At 50.0% G+C, this 20,939-nt stretch overlaps 1 protein-coding gene across 1 annotated transcript in view; it reads left to right on the forward strand.

The window, feature by feature from the left end:
* The window catches only part of ATP6V0D1 (ATPase H+ transporting V0 subunit d1), a 35,837-nt gene extending 15,155 nt beyond the window's left edge, over positions 1-20,682 (forward strand). Inside the window, exons 2-8 of the mRNA XM_048515783.1 lie at positions 488-659; positions 8,283-8,461; positions 9,270-9,349; positions 12,860-12,937; positions 15,608-15,784; positions 16,871-16,948; positions 18,873-20,682. Coding sequence (XP_048371740.1) covers positions 488-659; positions 8,283-8,461; positions 9,270-9,349; positions 12,860-12,937; positions 15,608-15,784; positions 16,871-16,948; positions 18,873-19,034 — 926 coding nt within the window. The 3' untranslated portion in view covers positions 19,035-20,682. The remainder of the gene's footprint in view (positions 1-487; positions 660-8,282; positions 8,462-9,269; positions 9,350-12,859; positions 12,938-15,607; positions 15,785-16,870; positions 16,949-18,872) is intronic.
* Positions 20,683-20,939: the final 257 nt, after the last annotated feature.

The following is a 20,939-nucleotide window of genomic DNA, read 5'->3' on the forward strand; positions in this document are numbered from 1 at the left end:
GATAGAAAAGGTCAGCGGCTGGTTTAGCTGATGGGATCAGGAAGTGAACCGTGCGAATGGCATTTCAGTACAGTCCCATGTCTGGCTTGCCTCTCCTAGGCCCACAATGTTGTCTGGCAGGTTTCGGGGGTTTGGTTCGGCGTCTCTCCTGTCCCCCATCCCAATGACCTAATCAAGAGACATTCAAGAACATTTGCAACCTCATTTTTCTCTGACAAAGCAGTGGCGTAAAAGAAAGCGCAGAGTTCAAGACATGCTGTGCGCCTCCGTCCTTTTCAGAGCAAAGGACTGGACTTACGATCCAAGCACTCACCTTTAGACATTCTTGGGCGTGCACGAGGCAAGGTGCAGCATGCTAACTGAGCTGCCTCCCTCCGCCCAGCAGATGTCGCTAGGCCACCTTGTTAGGTTCAAAACGGTGTCTTCAGTCAGGAATTTTGCTCTAATTTCTCTGTCACTTCTCCCCCCCCCCCCCCCCCCCCCCCAGATTTGAAACTCCATCTGCAGAGTACCGACTATGGGAACTTCCTGGCAAATGAAGCCTCCCCTCTCACCGTGTCCGTCATTGACGACAAGCTGAAGGAGAAGATGGTGGTGGAGTTCCGCCATATGAGGAACCATGCCTATGAGCCCCTGGCCAGCTTTCTGGACTTCATCACGTAAGTGTGGGCTTTCCTGTCCTGTGGGGGCAAAGGCTTGGGTCACTTGGTGGCTTGAAAGTGGCCAGTTGGAAACAGGCCTTTGGTGCCATGCTCAGTCATGGAACCGCATTGTCTGTGTGGTGTGTGTTTCCCCTAGTTGCATAATGTGCAGAGGCATAGCTCCAGGGGTGGCGTGGCAACAGGGGTGGGGGGCATGGGACAGGGGCGTTCTGGGGAGGAGGATGCACCAGTGCAACGGGCGCTTTTCCCCCTTGCTACGCCTCTGATAATGTGTATGGTAGGCGACCACTCAGATAGCTTCTTGGCTCACCTCTCCGCCAGGCAAGCTGTCAGCTCAGGGCCGTGTCGGTGGTTAGCCATGTTGGTCTGCAGTAGAACAGCTAGACTCGAGTCTAGTAGCACTTTAGAGCTCAACAGGGTATTGTCTTTCAAGATCCTTGTTTCTGACAAAGGGAGTTTTCACTGATGCTCATAATCTCAAAATCCTGTTGGTTTCTAAGGTACAGCTCGATTCAAATCTGGCAGCCCAGAGTAGGATTTGTTTTCTGTCCTGTGATCATGGCCTTCTCACGGTCATTTAATTCCCGTTGCCTTGAACATAAAAGCCCCAAGGTAAAGTAGGGTCATTGCCACCACACTTCCCAAGTAAATACTGCTCAGGGCAGGAACTTCAGTGTTGAAACACATAACATGGAAGCCAGTGGGCAAGGGGTGAGGGTATCTAAGGAATCCTGGGGGCTGCTGTGTAAAAATCCAAAACAAGGCAGTGGTACTGATTCCCAACTCCTCAGAGAAACCATATTTCATTTAGAATATCATGTGAATACTGTCTTTTGTGGTTCTAAAGCAGAGGTGTCCAACTCTGGCGCCTCAGATGTTCATTAACTACAATTCCCATCAGGCCCACCAGCAGGGGCTGATGGAAATTGTAGTGCATGAATATCTGAAGCCCCAGAGTTGGACACCCCTGTTCTAAAGTGTTCAGCTTTCTAGCAAAATGGCATAATTTCTTGATGTTGAGGCAGTTGCCCATTTTGTGGATGTGCTGTAGGATGTACACAAGCAAGTGCTCTGTTTGGTCTCTATCAATAGCGCATGGCAAATATCATTCCACTGTTCCACCGTGCCAGGAGTGAATTCAGGGGCTGAGTGCAGACTTTGCATGGAGGAGGCCCCAGGTTCAGCCTCTGGCATCTCTAGTTAAAAGATTGCTTCAGAAGTCATTGGAAAGCCAAAGCCTGTTATTGGGCTAGACTGGCTCAATCACTATTGTACATTGTTTATTCATCTGTCAGGAAATTGTATATTCATCTGCCAGGACAATCTTTCCTCTTTGGCTTCTGGGATCTACTGTGTTTCCCCGAAAATAAGCCCTACCCCGAAAATAAGCCCTATCATGATTTTTCAGGATTTTTGGAGGAGGCTTAAATATAAGCCCTACTCCAAAAATAAGCCCTACTGGTAGTTACAGATCAGGATGGTGTGATCCAGCAGGGTGCTCCCTGCCAATGAGGATCCAGCTTGCATCACATGTGATGGGAAAGCAACAGGGCTGCCAAGAGCCCGCCTCAATGAATTGTGAAGGTACCATATTTCTCCTAAAATAAGCCCTACCCCGAAAATAAGCCCTAATGCATCTTTTGGTGCAAAAATTAATATAAGACCCTGTCTTATTTTCAGGGAAACACAGTAAGTGAGGACGCGCGCCTCTCCTTATGAGAAAATGGTCCTTCTTTTTGGCACATGTGACCTTGGAAAAAGGAGTCAACAGACTTTATCTTCACATCCTTGTAAATGGGCCTACAAAAACTAGTCATTTGTAGTTGAGCTTGTACACACTTCTACTCATGTGTCCATGTGCACCAAACACACATGCACCCAGCCCTTCATGTAAATTCCAAGTTGTTCTCTTCTGGAACACTTTTTACGCAACAATAAAACGACCAGTAGCATTCTGGTGGCGTTTATGTACTTATTAAATATTTTTATCCTCCACTCTTAAGTTAAAAATATTTGAGACGGCATCCAAGATCCAAACAATTAAATGACGTAAAGCGAGAGCTTTCAATCAACTATAAAATAGTAAAGCAGCCATGAATTTTTAAAAGGGGCAATAAAGCTATGAAAAAAGCAGCTAAAAACCAGCTAAAAAGTCACACGCACAACACACACACACACACCCCGGAACAACCTACAGAAGCAGCCAGAATAATGGAAGCAGTCCCAGGTTAACAATTAATAGTGCCTTGGAGAATAATTTTTGCCCAGCCACTGAGATTTACTAAGTCAGGTGAAAATCTGCAAAAAGAGAGTTATGGAGTTAAGGTGCCATGACCAGAGAAGGCCCTGCCTGTAGTGACCACGATAGTGGGGGCACACAGGTATCTGATTAACTGCTGGGCTGGCTGGCGATTATGGGAGCAGGGAATTCTTTAGAAACTCCAGGCCTCAGATCTTTATGACTTTACAGATAAGTGAATTGAGCCTGGAAACAAATGGGTAGCCAGTGCAGTGCTGTAAATGCTGGTAGGTGTCCACTCTGGGCTCATCTGTAATCTTGCCTTTGCCTTTTGAATCAGATGATTTGTTCAGTCTCCACGGACAGCCCCACTTATAGCTCATCACAGTGATCTATGGGTAAGGGGCACACACATGTGAATAACTGGCCAAATCTCACTTCAAGGAAAAGCCAGTGTTCATGCAGATCAACTGAAGTTTAAAGACACTGATTGCTATGAATAATGCCTGAGCATCCGTTTATAGATCCGAAAGCACTCCTAACTTGCTACGGGGAGGGGTGCCATCTTGTCTGGTACAGACTGAATCCCTTCCTAGCTAAATCATCAGAATCTGTGTCAGCCAATCTGGTTTTGGTTTGGCTTCAGAATATTTTGGGCAGTGCAGCAGATTTTCAAGGGGGCTCCTTTCCCAATGCTGGTCAGGGGAACATCACCCAAGGATTGGGGTGAGAGAACCATATCAGGCCCTCTTTGCTGAGATCCTAAAACTGCATCTGGAAAGCAAAGGTGTTGAGAGCCAGCATGGTGTAGTAGTTAAGAGCAGGTGCACTCTAATCTGGAGAACCCGGTTTGATTTCCCTGCTCTGCCACTTGAGCTCTGGAGGCTTATCTGGTGGACCAGATTAGCTTGTGCTCTCCAACACATGCCAGCTGGGTGACCTTCGGCTAGTCACAGTTCTTCGGAGCTCTCTCAGCCTCACCCACCTCACAGGGTGTTTGTTGGGGGGGGGGAAGGGAAAGTAAAGGAGCTTGTAAGCCCCCTTGAGTCTCCTTACGGGAGAGAAAGGGGGGATATAAATCCAAACTCTTCTTCTCTCCTAAATCGAGGAACTTCTAAATAGGCAGCCTGGTTTAGGTGATTCAAAAAGGTTGCTTGTGTTATTTCAGTTGTGGCTGTCAGGCAGGAAGCCTTGAACCGAACCCTTCTGAAACAGATGAGGAAAATGTACTGGGTTGAATCAACTGTTTAAGGCCGAGTGTGTGCTGGTGAGGGAATCTGTTGTCCTTTTGCTCCCTGGATTCCAGAGAGACTTCTAAATCATTACAAATGCTTTCCCCGTTAGGATTAGGCAGATCAAGGCCAGCAGTGGAGGAGATCCAGGATCAGCTCCGCTCTGAAGAAGGCCGGGGGAAACTTCAGTGTGGCCTCAGCATCTGTGCAAGAGGTCTGGAGCGGAGCACTGGCCGAGCCTACAAATGATTACCGTCCTGCTTTGAAGCCGGGTGCCGCGGGTTGGGAGTAGCGGACAAGCCAGTCCTTCCCTGACCTCTTGGTGTATTCTCCCCCCCCCCCACCCGCCCCACCTGGCCTGCTGGCTAACCTCCTCTCTCTGCTTGTCACAGTGCGTTCTCCCTCCCGCAGGAGTGCTGGGGTGGCCTCTTTGTGCAGATGCATCCTGTGCTGTTGCCCTTGGCTTGCAGGCTGTGCTGTTGTGTGCTTCTGGCACAGACTTGGTCAAGCCAGCTTTTTAACTGCCAGCGAGACCGTAGCGCTTGTTCCCGAGGTGGGGTGGGGGCAGGGGGGGCATTCTTTGTTTGGAATCCAGTTCTTTTTAATAAGGGCTCTGCTCTCGGACGACCGGGGAGGGGCTGCAGCTCCGTAATCGAGCATCTGCTTTGCGTGCCAAAGGTCACAGGCTTAGTCTCCTCCGGTTGTAAGAATCAGGCGGTAGGCGGTGTGAAAGACCAATCTGCTGGAGACCTGGGAGAGCTACTGTCAGTCTGAATAGGCAGTACTGACCTGGGCGGACAAATGAATCATAGAATCATAGAGTTGGAAGAGGCCACAAGGGCCATCAAGTCCAACCCCCTGCCATACAGGAACACACAAGCAAAGCACTCCCGACATATGTTCATCTGGCCTCTTTGAAAACTTTCGAAGAAGAAGAGTTTGGATTTATATCCCCCTTTTCTCTCCTGTAGGAGACTCAAAGGGGCTTACAAACTCCTTGCCCTTTCCCCCCCTAACAACAAACACCCTGTGAGGTGGGTGGGGCTGAAAGAATTCTTGAGAGAACTGTGACTAGCCCAAGGTCACCCAGCTGGCCTGTGTGGGAGTGCACAGTCTAATCTGAATTCCCCAGATAAGTCTCCACAGCTCAAGCAGCAGAGCGGGGAATCAAACCCGGTTCCTCTAGATTAGAGTAGACCTGCTCTTAACCACTACACCACTGCTGCTCCAAGAAGGGGACTCCACCACTCTCCGAGGCAGTGAATTCCACTGTCGAACAGCCCTGACAGTCAGAAAGTTCTTCCTAAATGGTCCTTGATATAAGCCAGCTTTGTGTATACAACTGTAGCAAGACAAATAGCATTGTTAATGCGCAATAGAAGCTTTCCATGCACATTAGAAGCTTTTCATTCACATGTATGTGCCAGTGTGTGGGTAGCAGTTAATGTCAGACTAGCCTCTGGGAGATCCAGGTTCGAATCCCCACTCTTCCATTCATTCTTTCTGAGGGACCTTGGGACGGTCACACACTCTCTGCTTAATCTGCCTCACAAGGTTGTTGTGAGGATGCAGTAGAGGAGAAGAGATTGACATAAGTTCCATTGGAGAGAAAGATGGGGGTATAAATGAAGAAAATGGGGCGGGTCTGCCATTCGGTGGCAGTCCACGTTGGATTGACAGACTGACAAAGTGTTGTGAGCCGTGCTATTTTTTGGTTCCTAACCAATGAAAATGGGGGGAGGGTCCTCCAAGAATTGCCCCAAGTTGTCTTTATCTTGTGCAGGGGTCCCCAAACTTTTTAAACAGGGGGCCAGTTCACTGTCCCTCAGACTGTTGGAGGGCCGGACTAAAAAAAACTATGAACAAATTCCTGTGCACAAATGATTGTAAAATGTTTGATTTCACCTTTCAGCCTTTCTGTCATGGTCTATTTTTAGAACAGTGACCAAAGTATGTCAAGTATAGGGTGGGCTCCAAATATTGTTGGGGAGGCTGTGGAATGCCTTCCCCTGTAAAAAAAAAAGCAGAACTTTACCAATGAAACATTCCATCTAACCCTGGATCAGGTATCTTCCTGGGTTCTTTCCTCCCTAGCAGCCAGCGAGCGATTCGCCAGCCTGGCTGATGCCAATGGGAGTGAGGCGGAACAGAAAGCCTGAGAGCAACACATGGAGTAGCTGAGAGGAGGGCGGAACAGGCATTGCCACATGTAAGGTTTCCAACTCTGGGTCAGAAAATTCATGGAGATTTGGGGGTGCCATCATGTAACTGCAATCAACAGCCGTTGGGGCCGGTTCCTCCTCTCCCTCGAGCCCCCACTGCACATGAATGGAGCCATCGCCGCCATGCCTGGTGGGCCGGATAAATGCCTTCAGGGGGCCACATTTGGCCCCCGGGCCGTAGTTTGGGGACCCCTGATCTTGTGCATAGGGTGTTCCATGTTCATTATCTCTGTCCGCATACAGCTCCCCCCTGCCCCCTATACTGGTGTTTGTGGTTCTTTCACAGGCCGGAAGAAGCATTGCTGGCTCCCCGCAGCCCAGGCAGTTTGCCACATTGCGCAAACCTCCTTTGTCTAAAACGAGACTCCCTGTTTTGAGGGAGCGTGACTCTCTTCCTTTTCTAATAGCCTTGGGAGGAGCAGAGCGGGCTGGCACTTCGCTCTCTGGTGCCCGACTGCTGAGCTGGTAGGATTTATTGAGGTGTACGGCAGGGCATCAACAATAGGTATTAAGCGTACCTGGAGAACTGCAAGCATTTCCTGGATTGGGTCACTGAAATTTGCCTTGTGGGCTGAGATGTCTCTCCACTTGGTTCCAAAGTTCCTTTTTTCTGCCTTTCCATTGAGGGTGTGTTCTCGTTGACCCAAGGGGGGGGGGGTGGTGAGAAACTTCCAGGCTTTCTCTTGTTCTCTTAGAACAGGAGTGTCCAACTGTGGCCCTCCAGACATTCATGGACTACAATTCCCATCAGCCCCTGCCAACATGGTATTTTTCATTTAAGGCAGTTGGCCATGCTGGCAGGGGCTGATGGAAATTGTAGTCCATGAACATCTGGAGGGCCACAGTTGGACATTCCAGTTTTAGAGCATTAGTGTGTCAGTTTTGCTTCACTCTCACCATATGAGAGCTCTCTGAGGTGGCTAGGCTAAGAACAGTCAAGGGTTCGCTTTTCTGGGAGACTTGCTGAGTTGGAAGTTTTAATAGACAACAGTGGATGTGTTCAGCTTCGGCGTGGAAACCATCTGAAAGAGGATGCTGAGGCCACTCTCAACTGTGTTGCGTGGCTTCAGCGGCCACCTGAGCATATTCCTTTTGTGTCATGTGCCCTCTTCTTACTTCCAACTTATGGTGACCCTATGAATGAATGATCTTCAAAACCTCCTATCACTGACAGCCTTGCTCAGGTCTTGCAACCTGAATGCTGCGGCTTCCTTTCTTACGATAAGCCAATCCACCCACGTTGGTTCTTCCTCTTTTCCTGCCACTTTCAGCTTTTCCTATCTGTCTGTTTAGTGCTGTCAGATTGCTTCTGATTCGTGGCCTGGGGTGGGGGTGGGGATTTATTCTTCTGCCAAACCCTGCAAGTGTTTATGACAGCTCGCAAGGTTTCAGAGATGTTCCCTAGTGAACCTGGTGGAGCTTTTGAAAGACCAGAAATATTTGATGTAGCTGCATAACCGGCGATAATGGTCAAATCATTTGTAAGCTGTTTTGAATGCACACATTAAGTAGATTTTTTTGCTGTCTTTTAAAAAAAAACTACTTGGAAAATCTAAGCAGTGAAATCCACCAGTGCCTTTCAAATATAGCTCCATCTTGGTTTATTAAGTAGTCAAATCAAGAATATTTTGAATATTTCACCACCCACCGAATTGGCCATGCTAGCAGGGGCTGTTGAGAATCGTAGTCCATGAACATCTAGAGGACCAGAGCTGGACACACTGGCTTAGATTTCAAAAGGTTGTATTTTATTTTCCTCCTTCCAGGGATCTCAGTGTGGCTACCGTGGGGGTTTTTCTCTCACCTGTCTCATTTGATCTTCCCAGTACCTGGGAAGCTCTATGGGGTGGTGGAGGTGGAAGATGGCCCCAGATTTGCCCAGGGTACAGTTGAGCCACATTACAGGCCTGCCTTTTTTCCTTTGCAGGTACAGCTACATGATTGACAACGTGATCCTGCTCATCACTGGGACGCTGCACCAACGCTCCATCGCCGAGCTGGTGCCCAAGTGCCACCCCCTGGGAAGCTTTGAACAGATGGAGGCGGTCAATATTGCTCAGACTCCAGCCGAGCTGTACAATGCTATCCTGGTGGACACACCTCTGGGTGAGGATGAGGCCCTGGCGGAATCCCTCAGGGAGTGCATTTTGGAAAAGGCTCACGATTTGGGGGGAGGGGCACAAGCTTGGAATCCATTGGTTTCTTGACACTGGCCAGCAATAAATATGAAATTGTTGCCATCTGATGCCAGAAAAACGTCCTGCACAAAATTATAGAAAATCTTCTTGCTCTTATACTAGCGTGGTGTAGTGGTTAAGAGCAGGTGCACTAATCGGGTTTGATTCCCAGCTCTGCCACTTGAGCTGTGGAGGCTTATCTGGGGAACTAGATTAGCTTGGGCACTCCCAACACACACCACTTGGTGGCCTTGGGTTGGTCACAGTTGTTTGGAGCTCTCTCAGCCCCAACCACCACACAGGTTGTTTATTGGGGGGGGGGGGAGGGAAAGGAGATTGTAAACCCCTTTGAGTCTCCTACAGGAGAGAAAGGGGGGATATAAATCCAAACTACTACTCCTCTTCTGACTGAAACTCTTGCAGTTTTTAAATACTTCGTATGCAATTTGCTGTTTTACGTGTGATCGTTCCTTGGAGATGCCATCAGTGAATCTCCCTGGATAGCCCATGAGCTGACATTTGTCCCAGCCCTTAGGCTAATCAGTGGTGGCGAACCTTTGGCACTCCAGATGTTATGGACTACAATTCCCATCAGCCTCTTCCAGCATGGCCAATTGGCCATGCTGGCAGGGGCTGATGGGAAATGTAGTCCTTAACATCTGGAGTGCCAAAGGTTCGCCACCACGGGGCTAAGTGGATCTTGGCCACCCCTTCTCACAATTTCCTTTGTCTTTCAGCTGCCTTTTTCCAGGATTGCATCTCGGAGCAAGACCTTGATGAAATGAACATTGAAATTATCCGTAATACACTGTACAAGGTGAGAGTTCAGAGCAGGGGGACCTGGTCATCTCATCCGATAAAATAGAGGGGAAGGGGCCACAGAAGCAGCAGCTGACCTGGATTGAGCCCCTTTAGGTCTTTTCTTGTCCCCCACCTGGCCCCCAAATGCAGTGCTGGGCGTATTCTGTGAGTCTGTAAGCAACTTATTCATGTCATTATTCTCTTCTAGGAAGGAGTGGGGGAGATGACACAGTGACCTGGGGCGGGGGGGGGGGGCTTCTTATTGTCCTTAAGTTTGTAGGGGGGTGGGGGTGCTGCTTAGTTGCTCCTCTTTCTGTGAGTAAAGCCTGAGATCTTCCAAAGGAACTGTTCAAGATTCAGTTCTATGGATTTTCCTCCTACTTTTTGCCAACCGTTTGCAAGCTCCCAACCCTTGGAAGAGCATGCCCCAGCCAGAGCTAGAAACAGCGTTGCAAGGCAAGAGCAGGCAAAGAAGGGTGCTTTCACCTCTGTCTTTTATGTGTGTGTTATGTGCCATCAGGGGCGGTGCGCTCACGGGGACATGCGGGGTCACATGTCCAGCTGGTTATGTGGGGGTGGAGAATCACCCCCCAACCCTCGGGTTGGCCAGGCTGCTCCTTCAGCCGGTTGAGATTCCACCAGCCGAAGAAGCCGCCTGGCTGGGCCGAGGGGTGGCTCGTGGCAGGCTCCCGCCAGCTAAGGTAAGTGGGGTGCGGTGGGGGGGGCACCCAGAGCAGATGTTGCCCCGGGTGCTATTTCCCCCCCTACGCCTCTGCATGCTGTCAAGTTGCTGTGGACTCAGGGTAACCCTCTGAGTTAACAATCTGTCTTTTGGGACCTTGTGAAGCTTACAGGGCCTGCAGCGTGCGCCTCTTGCTACAAGCAGGTCGAAAGAGCCCTGGCCTGTCTTCTGTGTGACTGGGAAAACCCCTCTGTGAGAGAGGCCGTGCGTCTCAGCTGCAGCTACAGCCTTCTTGCCTCACTGGTGCTATGAGAAACAGGAGGCAAACATCTGGGGATGAGCAAGCAAAAGAGGACGAGCATTTCGACTGGGAGAGTCAGGGATAAAATTGTTCTGTCTCCTGGGTGTCAGGCGTCGTTGTGCTGGTGGGGAAGCCCTTCTGACTGGCTTGTTTTTCACCCACACTCCCTTCAGTTAGGCTCACTGCAGAACCCAGCCAAACTTTTAAGAGGAAGACTGTAGCTTCCTGTTCCTCTAAGCTCCCCCCATCCGCGTGAGATTAATGTCATAAGAAAGAACGTAAGAAAGAGCCTTGCTGGATCAGACCAGAGTCCATCTAGTCCAGCACTCTGCTACTCGCAGTGACCCACTAGATGTCTTTGGGAGCTCACATGCAGGATGTGAAAGCAATGGCCTGCTGCTGCTGCACCTGGTCTGCTAAGGCATTTGCAATCTCAGATCAAGGAGGCTCAAGTAGCCACAGATCAACTTCTCCTCCATCAATCTGTCCAAGCCCCTTTTAAAGCTGGGACTTGGGTGGCCACAGGGCTGTTTCTACATTGGTGCTTAACGGTGCTGTCGAGCCACCCGGTGCCTTAACCAGACCAGGAAGACTTGTGTTTAAGTGTGACCCCGGCTGAGGCCAGAGAGCCTGTGGGACTTTGAGCTCCCACCCAGAGCCACTCTTTTCAAGACAGGTAGCAGCCCTGTTTAAACGGCATGCTGCGTGAGAGTCCAAAGTCCCACAGGGAAGCGCCTTTGTCTCAGCTGGCGCTGTATTTAAACGAGCCCTGATTCCCGTGCTCGCTGCGACTGGCCTTGGAGCAGGTGGGCACGTGAGGAATGGAAGGTTGTGGGGCCCTGCTTGGAATGCGAGGGCGTGCCTCTGGGCTGCCGGGAGCCTGCTGCCGCTCACTCCAGCTGGCGTTGCCTGGTTTGAGCCAGATCTGGTTGGCTTTCGAGCACTGGAATCAAGAAGGATAGCACCTCGGCGGCGGTGATGCTGTCACTCCCATCCGGCAAGTCACGAGGCTTTGATTATATCTGTTCTCTTGGTTCCTGCTGACCCGAGCTAGCTAGAATTGGATCTGTAACGGAAGGTTGTTTTCTGCAATAAGTGCTTGAGATTTCCAGCGCTGCCGCTGCATGCATTCATGGGCAGGAGGAGGAAAATGCACCTGTGCGCATGGAGAAGCGTCTGCTGTGCTGTGGGAGACGGGCGGGTGCATGCCATGTAGCAGTCGCCCGTCGACTCGTTGCTTGTGAGATCCAGTTAAATGGCAGAAAGCTGTAGCATTCAGCAGATCAGTGTGAAAGCAACCTGCATCTCTTTTCCATTATTTTGCTTTAAGAGAGCCAGCATGGTGTAGTGGTTAAGAGCAGATGGATTCTAATCTGGAGAACCGGGTTTGATTCCCCACTCCTCCACCTGAGTGGCAGAGGCTTATCTGGTGAACCAGATGTGTTTCCGTACTCCTACATTCCTGCTGGGTGACCTTGGGCTAGTCACAGTTCTTCAGAACTCTCTCAGCCCCACCTACCTCACAATGTGATTGTTGCGGGGCGAGGAAGAGAAAGGAGCTTGTAAACCACCTTGAGTCTCCTTACAGGAGAGAAAGGTGGGCTATAAATCCAAACACTTCTTCTAAGCTGAAAAGTGAAACGTATAAACAAGAAAGTTCAGTGGGTCGGGAGCAGGGGAAGCAGGGCACTGGAGTGACCCTGTTATTCTTAACAAGACTTAAAGGGAAAGTTATGTTCTCCTGTTATGTTGTGGGAGGTCTGTGTGGGAGTCAGGCAGCTCAGTTCCTCGGTCAATTCATGTCGTTGGGGAGGCCGTTGCACAAAACGAAATTAAAAGTATTATGTGCTTTTGGAAATGGAGTTGAATGAGGTCAGCAAGAATGAGGTCAGCAAGACCCTCCCCACCCTCACTCACCTCAGTGGTCTCCCAGTGTTCAGCAAAAGACATTTGGGTTTGGCCATCTTTCCTCCTCTAGGGGAAGAGTAGAAGAGGAGTTTGGATTTATACCCCACTTTCTCTCCTGTAAGGAGACTCAAAGGGGCTTACAATCTTCTTTCTCTCCCCTCCCCCACCCCACCCCACAACAAACACCCTGTGAGGTGGGTGGGACTGAGAGAACTCCGAAAAGCTGTGACTAGTCCAAGGTCACGCAGCTGGTGTGTGTTGGAGTGCGCAGGCTAATCTAGTTCCCCATATAAGCCTCCCCAGCTCAAGTGACAGAGCCGGGGATCAAACCTGGTTCCTCCAGATTAGAGTGCACCTGCTCTTAACCACTACGCCACTGCTGCTGCTACAGCAGTGGGATGCTTGAGCAGCCGAAACTGGTATGAAGTCATTTTTTGGGTGTGCTAACATTGGGGTGAGAGAAAATGTATAGAGGGTAGAGGGACCTGTGTGTGGGGATCACTCATGGCTGCAGTATTTACTCTGAAGATGACATAGAAACCCCCTGAGTTGGTCTTGGAGCATCAGGGAAGCTGATGATGAATATGTTCATGAGATTGACTTGCTTCCTTCTTGGCTTGGTTCTTTTTCCTCAGGCCTACCTCGAGTCCTTCTACAAGTTCTGCAAGATCCTGGGAGGCACGACGGCTGATGCCATGTGCCCCATCTTGGAGGTAAGGACCAGCTTTTGAGTCTTACCACAGTACCAGGCCCGTTGACAGAAGCCAGTGGCTGCTGCCAGTGCCAATCTGTTTTGGGGCTTGGTTTGCCACCTCTCCCCTCTGCAAGTGTCGGTATTCAGAAGAGCTGGATTTAGAGGAACAGTTGGATTTATAAGGAGACTCGAAGGGGCTTACAAATTCCTTTCCCTTCCCCCCTCACAACAAACACCCTGTGAGGTAGGTGGGGCTGAGAGAGCTCCAAAGAACTGTGACTAGCCCAAGGTCACCCAGCTGGCTTGTGTTGGAGTGCACAAGCTAATCTAGTTCACTGGATATGCCTCCACAGCTCAAGTGGCAGAGCCGGGAATCAAACCCGGTTCTCCAGATTAGAGGGTACCTGCTCTTAACCACTACACCATGCTGGCTCACAGCCAAACAATCCAATTGAAAAAAAAAATCAAAGGCAAGATATTTTGGAGGTCAGCCAGTGTTTCAACCTGAGCGTATCCTATAAACAAACAGGCTTCTTGTTTTGGCAATGAACGTGTTTGAGTTCAGCTGGCTGGTTTTCTTTTCCCTTAATGCAGCAACCCGTGGATCCTCCTTCTGATTTTAAAATTCCCCAGATTCCTCAAGTTCTCCTCGTCATGACTTTTCAGTGAGCCTGGCAAGCCATGCGTGCAGGCCTCTTTGGTTTTGCATTAAAAAGAATCATAAGGAGGGGGATGTATTCACTGTCTCCACATGGCCCTACAAGGTCTTTAGCTGGTTCTATAGGGCCACAACTGAAAAATCTGCATTCTGATCATTCTCCCCTGAGAAGGAGCACACCTTGATTTTTGGGTGATTCCCACTGCATTCCTAGAGAGGCAGGATCTGATCTTCAGCTTCCTGTTCCTGTTGGAGTCACCCCTCCTCCTCCTCAGTGTTTTCCCCTGCCTCAGAGAGAGAAATAGTAGCCTGTTGCCTGTCTGCAATACTTCAGAATGGCATCTTTCTGCCTGTCCAGTAGAATAATTCAGGTTGGAATACAGTGAAAATAAGTTCAATTTTATACTCAAAGTAATAGCATTAGGGCTGTGCCTTCTTAACGCTCCCCAGCCAATCAGACTTTCTACAGCTGAACTCTTAGGTTCTGGCAACCAATCAGTGTGCTTTCTGGTTAGTGATTGGATGGAATCTGGAAGCTGGGTTCATGCAAAGGCGATTCTGTGCCCTTCCCGTGAGTTGGAGGGGATCCCCCTCTGCATTCCTTAAAGGCTAAGAGAGATCCTTTCTCTTATTAACTGGATGATCCCAGGAGAGCTTTTCGAAGGATTTGCAGCCCCTCTGGAGTGCTCTTGCAGTGCACAAGGGTTGCTGGGTGCCTGTTTGAGAAACACTTCTGTCACATGCCAAAAACTGTTGTTTCTCATCTTTAGAATAGAACGTTTTGTGCTTGAGGGAAAAGCCATTCCGGTTACATTAGGTATAGAATTTAGGGTTTGTTTTTTTCCTTTGGTGGAAACTGGAATTCATTGTAGACTTGTGCAACTAAGCAACTAAGACATTGAAACAGTTGCCAAAACTTGAATTAGGGTCGCCAATGAGGGTCCTCAGTACAGTATAGGGCTGTAGAGGTTACCCTCCACAGCAGCCATTTTCTGCAGAGAATCTGATCTCTGTAGTCTACAGAGCAGTTGTAATTCTGGGAGATCTCCAGGTCTTACCTGGAGGCTGGCAACCCAGTTCAAAGATATAAAGTTGCCGTACACTGAACCCAGCCCCTTGGCCCATCAAAGTCAGTGTTACTCACTCAGACTGGCAGTAGCTATCCAAGACCTGAGTTTGAGGTCTGTCCCATCACCTGACTATTACCTGGAGTTTCCAGGGATTGAATCTGGGGCCTTCAGCTTACAAAACAGGTGTTAGCCTCTGCCCAGATTTAACGTTGAAGTAATGCCCAGTCAGCGCAACAGTTGTAATAAGACACAGGTGGTGGTTTCTGAATACGGTGGTTTCTGTGGACTGGATCACACAGATCCAGCCGGTGCCCCTCATGCTTACACCAGGGACTGACTGAGAGGAGTTGTGGCATTTAATTGATTTATGACTTCTTGATTTGATGACCCTTCTCCCCCAGACCACATCAGCCTGACACCCAGTTCTTTGCCTGTGGCACCTTTAAAGGCAACATCTCCAATATGAGATTGCATTAGTCAGAGCTCACTGAAGGATACCCAGAGAAGCAGGGAGCTCTGACTCAGGAACGTTCTTACTGAAATAAATGTTCGGCTTTTGAAGGTGCTGCTGGCCTTTTGTTTTCAATTAACTGCCTCTGCAATCGTCTTCGGCTGCCAGAAGATCTGCCGTGGACGGGAGCAGCAAGGATTTGAAATCATAAACTCCTTTTTTTACCTCTTCTTTTTTTAAAAAAAAAAATTGTAACATTTGGCCTGACGAAAAGTTTTGGAGATTTCTAAAGTTTACACGCCATTAGATGTAACATCAAGAAAAAGATGTTAACAGTGTACCTTGAACTCTTGGCATTTTGAATTTCGCTCATTCATGTAAGCTGGGCAGCCTTGACCCTGAATCCTCTTTATTGTGCCTTTTCACGTGGCCAAGAGTTCCATCTCTCTTGGCTGTGTCTCCTGCCTCTCCTGACCTTCCCCAGCCTCACCTGTCCCTCTCTTCCTACAGTTTGAAGCGGACAGGAGGGCCTTCATCATCACCATCAACTCCTTTGGCACGGAACTCTCCAAGGAGGATCGGGCCAAGCTGTTCCCCCACTGCGGGAAGCTCTACCCGGAGGGTCTGGCTCAGCTGGCCAGAGCAGACGACTACGAGCAAGTGAAAGCGGTGGCCGATTACTATCCAGTAAGGGACTTGAGGAAGAGCATGCACCTGGGGCTGGGTTGGTGGGCCCATTTCACAAGACTGGGTTGGGAGCGTGCTCATAGGGTTAGTTCTTGACCATCGATGGACAATACAGCTTCATGAGTCAGTCTTTCCATGCCCCCCCGCCATGTGTAAAGGTGTTGGAAGAGTAATGCTTCACCTTCTGCAACCCCTTTGCACCGGGATCCTAGAGCTCTTGATCTGAGCCCGTTACCTTCTTCCCAGCGCGACTCCTCTGCTTCTCCTCCCCAGAAGTGATGCGGACTCTCCAGTAATCCACTTTTTGTGGCTTAATAAACGCCCCAGTGGCTGCTTTTGCATCGCAAGGGTATTCTCTCATAATTGCTTTTCTGGCAAGAGGGCAATGTTTTCTCAACGTTTTCCCAACTTGTCACTGGGGTTATGCCACTCCCCCCTCCATACCCGCTGGTTGCATGTCTGTGTGCAGCGCAGAAGTGTGTCTTGGCCACTTGCTAAGTGGTGGCTTTCGGTACCATTAGTAGTGAGCAGAGCCTCACCACCAAGACCTTGGTGCCGTCTTGTGAATTTTTTTAGTGCTTCATCTCAAAGCCCTTTAGTGCTTGATCTCAGCCCAGTGCAACACTCAGGTTTTTTTAGTGGTGCTTTGTTCATCAGCTTCGTTTATAGCTGCCTTTGTCCCCAGTGGGGACTCGAAAGCGACTTGCCTCACTCTCCATTCCTCTGTTTTATCCTCACTGCAACCCTGCAAAGTGCGTCCCAGATCCCTCAGCAAGGATCCCTAGCAGAGTGGAGATTCGAACCTGGATCTTGCAGATCCTAGTCTGACACTCTTAAGTATCCATAAGGGGTCTTGAAGAAGCACTGTCCTTCTTTCCCAGCTGCCTTCATTTATATTTTTAAGTAGCACTTTCCCCCCTGAAATGCCCATTTCCCGAAGATGGAAGAAGAACCCTCTAGCGCCTCACGTATCTGTGCTGTAGTGTTAAAACCAAAGAGGATGAGGCTAATCATAGTCTTTGCGCTGGCGTAGATGAGGGGTCTTTCCAGGCCTGGACTTTCTACAGTCTATCTTCTCTCCTGCAGGAATACAAACTTCTGTTTGAAGGAGCAGGCAGCAACCCCGGGGACAAAACCCTTGAAGATCGATTCTTTGAGCATGAGGTGAGCACATCTTTCAACACTGGCCCGGTTACATCCTTATCCTGGTTTGATCACCAGCTTGTGCTCTGCGAGGAGTTCTCCTGGTGAAGAGGGCGGAGAGCTTAGCTGCAGGGCCTTCTGCCACCGCTGTCCAAAGAAATGCTTGGCAGTGAGCACTAGCAAAGGCTACAGAGGTGTGGGCTGCAGAGGCATAGCTCCAAGGGGACGGGGACGGACGTTGGTGTGGCAGGGGCAGAGGATGCACTTTTGCACTTTTGGATCCCCTTTGCTATGCCTGTGGTGGGCCGAGCTTTATGTTGCAGTGCCTGCAGCAGAGCAAGCTGGGTTGGGACTCATAAGGCACCAGGATGCTAGCCCACAGTAGCCAGGCCTGCTCAAGAGCAGCAAATCTCAGTGGGCCGGGACCAGCAACCATCCGGGAGGGATTTATTTAGTCTTGGTTTGATTTAATAGCAGGAATAAAAGCCAGTTAGGAGGAGGTTGAGCATGAACAGCTGTGGTTTGGGCAGGAACATAGATGCATGAGCTGTCCAGCTACTTACAGGATTCTCGCCGGTTCTGGTGGTGCTGCTTCTTTATTTGAGCAGGCTCTTGAGCTGTTAAAAGGCATGGGAATTGTTTGCCGCAAGGAAAGCTAGCCACTTCGTTCCATGCAATGGGGACCAACAGTGCTCCAGAGAGCTATAGCCAGAACAGGGAGGGTACAGTGTCGGCGCTGCATTTGGATCTCCCAGCAACCCAAACTGGTTTCACATAGTTTTACCCTGCAGGCGATTGCAAAATGTGTCTTGCAGAGCTGTAAATCCATGCCAGCAGCCTCCAGAAACTCTTAGTTGCAGAAGTAAAAGGAAATCCTCTTTCAAAATGCAAACACGTGAAAAGCTTATCATAGGGGTGTGGGTGTGCCTTCCTTACTGCAGAGGCGGAGCTACCAGGGGATGGGGGCGCGCACGTTGCACTGGGCAGGCACCTAAGGGGGGAAATCACCCCTGCCCCCCCACGGCGCCCCCCTCCCCACACTTACCTTAGTGAAACAGTGCAGGCTGGAGAAGCAACCTGTTCCCTTTAGGCTGAAAATGGCCTGGTGGGAACTACACTTCCCAGACCTTGCGAGCCCCAGGGTCTCGTGGGAAGTGAGTTCCCACAAGCCTGTTTTCAGCCTGAAGGAACACAGGCCACTTTTCCAGGCTGAACTAAGGAGGGGGAGGGAGCGGGGGGAGGGAGACACAGAGTGTGCACCAGGCGCACTCTAGCCCAGCTATGCCTCTGCCTTACTGTGATGGAGGTTTATGCGTCAGACATCAGGAAAGGTTGGATCCAGTCATTAGGAGGGATGAACAGTAGAGGAGAAAAATGAGAGGCAGGCTCACGGTACAGTAACGTAGGGGGTTGCCAACAAAAGTTCTGGAGCCAAATGTGGAACTAAATTCAGCTTCTTAAAAAAAAGAAAATGAAATCTCTAAGTGAAGGTGTATTTTGAGGGGCAGGTTGGAAGCTGGAAGGGAATGGCAGGCATCTTAAAAAAAAACTCCAGAGTTGCTTAGAAAAGCTTTCTGGAAGGAGAAATGGTTGATGTGAACAGTTGCCACTAGTTGATGTCTGATGTCAGCAACCTAAAACAACTGTACGGGGTGCTCCTGTGTGAATTTATTATTTATTGTGAGACCTTATGTATATGCCACTTTCTTTAAAAAATGACTTGTGGCAACCTGTGTTAGGTCTACAAAAACTTTACGGATTATTCGTCGGCAGGTCAACTATCAGCTGCGTTCAGTTGTATTGTTTCAGTGAAGCGAGCCGACTTTCTTCTACCACCAATCTATTTGTCAATCGCTTTGCTCCCAGTCTTGATTTATTTGGGTTCTTCAATTTGGAAAAGGTTGCAGACCCCAACGGTAATGGTTCCTTCCTACGCTGCTCACAGGTGAAGCTGAACAAGCTGGCTTTCCTGAACCAGTTCCACTTTGGCGTCTTCTACGCGTTTGTGAAATTGAAGGAGCAAGAGTGCCGCAACATCGTGTGGATCGCCGAGTGCATCGCCCAGCGCCACCGGGCAAAGATCGACAACTACATCCCCATCTTCTAAGCGCTTCCCGGCTCCTCCTACCGCGGATCACCCCTCTGATTCCTCAAGTCCCCAACCAAACCCGTCTTCCCCCACCTTGTGGATCTGGAAGTGGCTTCGAGGGACTCTTATCACAATACGTTGGGCCCAGCGGGCTCTCTCCCAGGAGGGTCCCCTCCCTCCTCCTCGTCGTACCGTGTCACTGTATGTGCTTGTGTAGATCAGACTAAATCATTCTATATCTGAAGTGGACCGTTTTGCCCAGAGGAGGGCAACTGGTGGGGCATTGCAGTACGGGAGGGTGTCTTCGGAAGTCACCTTGTCTGTGATTTATAAGCATAGCCCAAGGAGTTGATAGAGTGGCAGCTCAACCTGCCCAGAATAACTGCATTGCAACATTTAAACCAGCTCTCTGTCCTTGGCTCCCTCCTCTTAGCCCAGGAAATCTGGGAGCACTGACTCAGTGCGGGTGTCCCGCAGCAAACCCTCATGCGACTACCGTGAGCAAGGGTCTGTCTACAGGCAGTCATTAAAGTTAAACTGGTTTAAAGTACCGGGGGAATGAGTTTGTGGTGTAGGCATCACTTTGGCATTCATTACTGAACCACCTCAGGCTAAGCATGCTCACATTGGCAACAGTCATTTGGGGGTTTTGTGCTGGCCGCTTCCTTCATATTGGCTTTAGACCATTCCACCTGCTAACCGAGGGAAGGGCTGGCAGGGCTCAGAGGCCTCTGTAAATGACAAAAGGCACACTAGGGGCCCAGGGGCTCCTCTGCCCAGCCTTCCACCTTTTGGTTGGCCTGACTCATTTTCCAGGAGCCTTGGGGAGACAGGGGCAATTTTCTTTTCTCCAGATGCAGATTTTCTTTGGGGCATTGCACCTTTTCTCGTCTTGGAGGAAAGGCAGGGCACCCTTTCCAGAGAACCCCTGACTCCTTCCAGACGAAGGAGCCTCACCACGGCAGCTGCCCGTAAGTTCTCCCCACTAGCTCCTCTCTCCAGGATTAGACCGGATGATTCTACCAGAGGTGGAATCTTCATAGCACTGCACACTCTAAAAGCAAGGCCTCCATCTAGTCTTAACGTTTAGCAGGACTCTGCGCTGGCCTGGCCCAGGAGCGCCCCAAGACTGGGATGAGACCTGCTGCATTGGTGGGCATTTCTGTGGTTCTTCTGGAACAGGCCTGCTGGACTGTGTGCAGCCACATCTTTGGGTTAGGTGAAAGCATCCCCCCCCCAATTCCCCCCAGCCAGCATATTTTTCCTCCCCTTGGGGCCCAGTTGCTTAGTCCCCCATCCCTTTTCTGGCCCTGGGTATCAGTAAAGCACCAACTGGCCTTACCCCTTAAGAGGCCCAGTTTCCCCTGGCAGCCGCCTTCTCAGTCATCCCCCACCCCCTCCCTTGCTGCATCTCCCCAGCCTTCCCTGGCTCTGGTCTTGGCTGCCTCTTTTTCCTTCTTTTTGCCCGGGGAGCCTACTGACACTCTCGTTTCCTTGCGTGCCCATTGGGGGCTTCTGGGGACAATCCTTGCTCTGGCTGCCGCGTGCCCAAAAGGATGTGGTTCGCACCTCTGCCCACGTGGGCTTTTGCGCAGTGGTTGTGCTCCCGAGTGTTGTGCTTCATGTTCTTCATCTTCCAACTGTGACAATAAATTATTTACCAAAAGGCTTGCCTGTCTCTTATACCCCAGGGAAGAAACGCCGTCTTTGCCGACAGGTGAGAGGCTCACCGCTTAGGACCGTTCCTGGCAGAGAAGCAGTTTGGATTGTGTGCCCAGTGCGAAAAGGAAAACAGATCTTCAGCTTGCAGGAACCCCCAAGGATTTTTGAGGGTAGGAGCAGCCAGCCAGACCCTCTGACTGAGTGAAGTGGAGATCTTGGAATACGCTCCCTGATGCCCGGCAGATGACTTTGTATGGGAGA

This window comes from Sphaerodactylus townsendi, linkage group LG14, assembly GCF_021028975.2.
Source record: "Sphaerodactylus townsendi isolate TG3544 linkage group LG14, MPM_Stown_v2.3, whole genome shotgun sequence".
Classification (NCBI taxonomy): domain Eukaryota; kingdom Metazoa; phylum Chordata; class Lepidosauria; order Squamata; family Sphaerodactylidae; genus Sphaerodactylus; species Sphaerodactylus townsendi.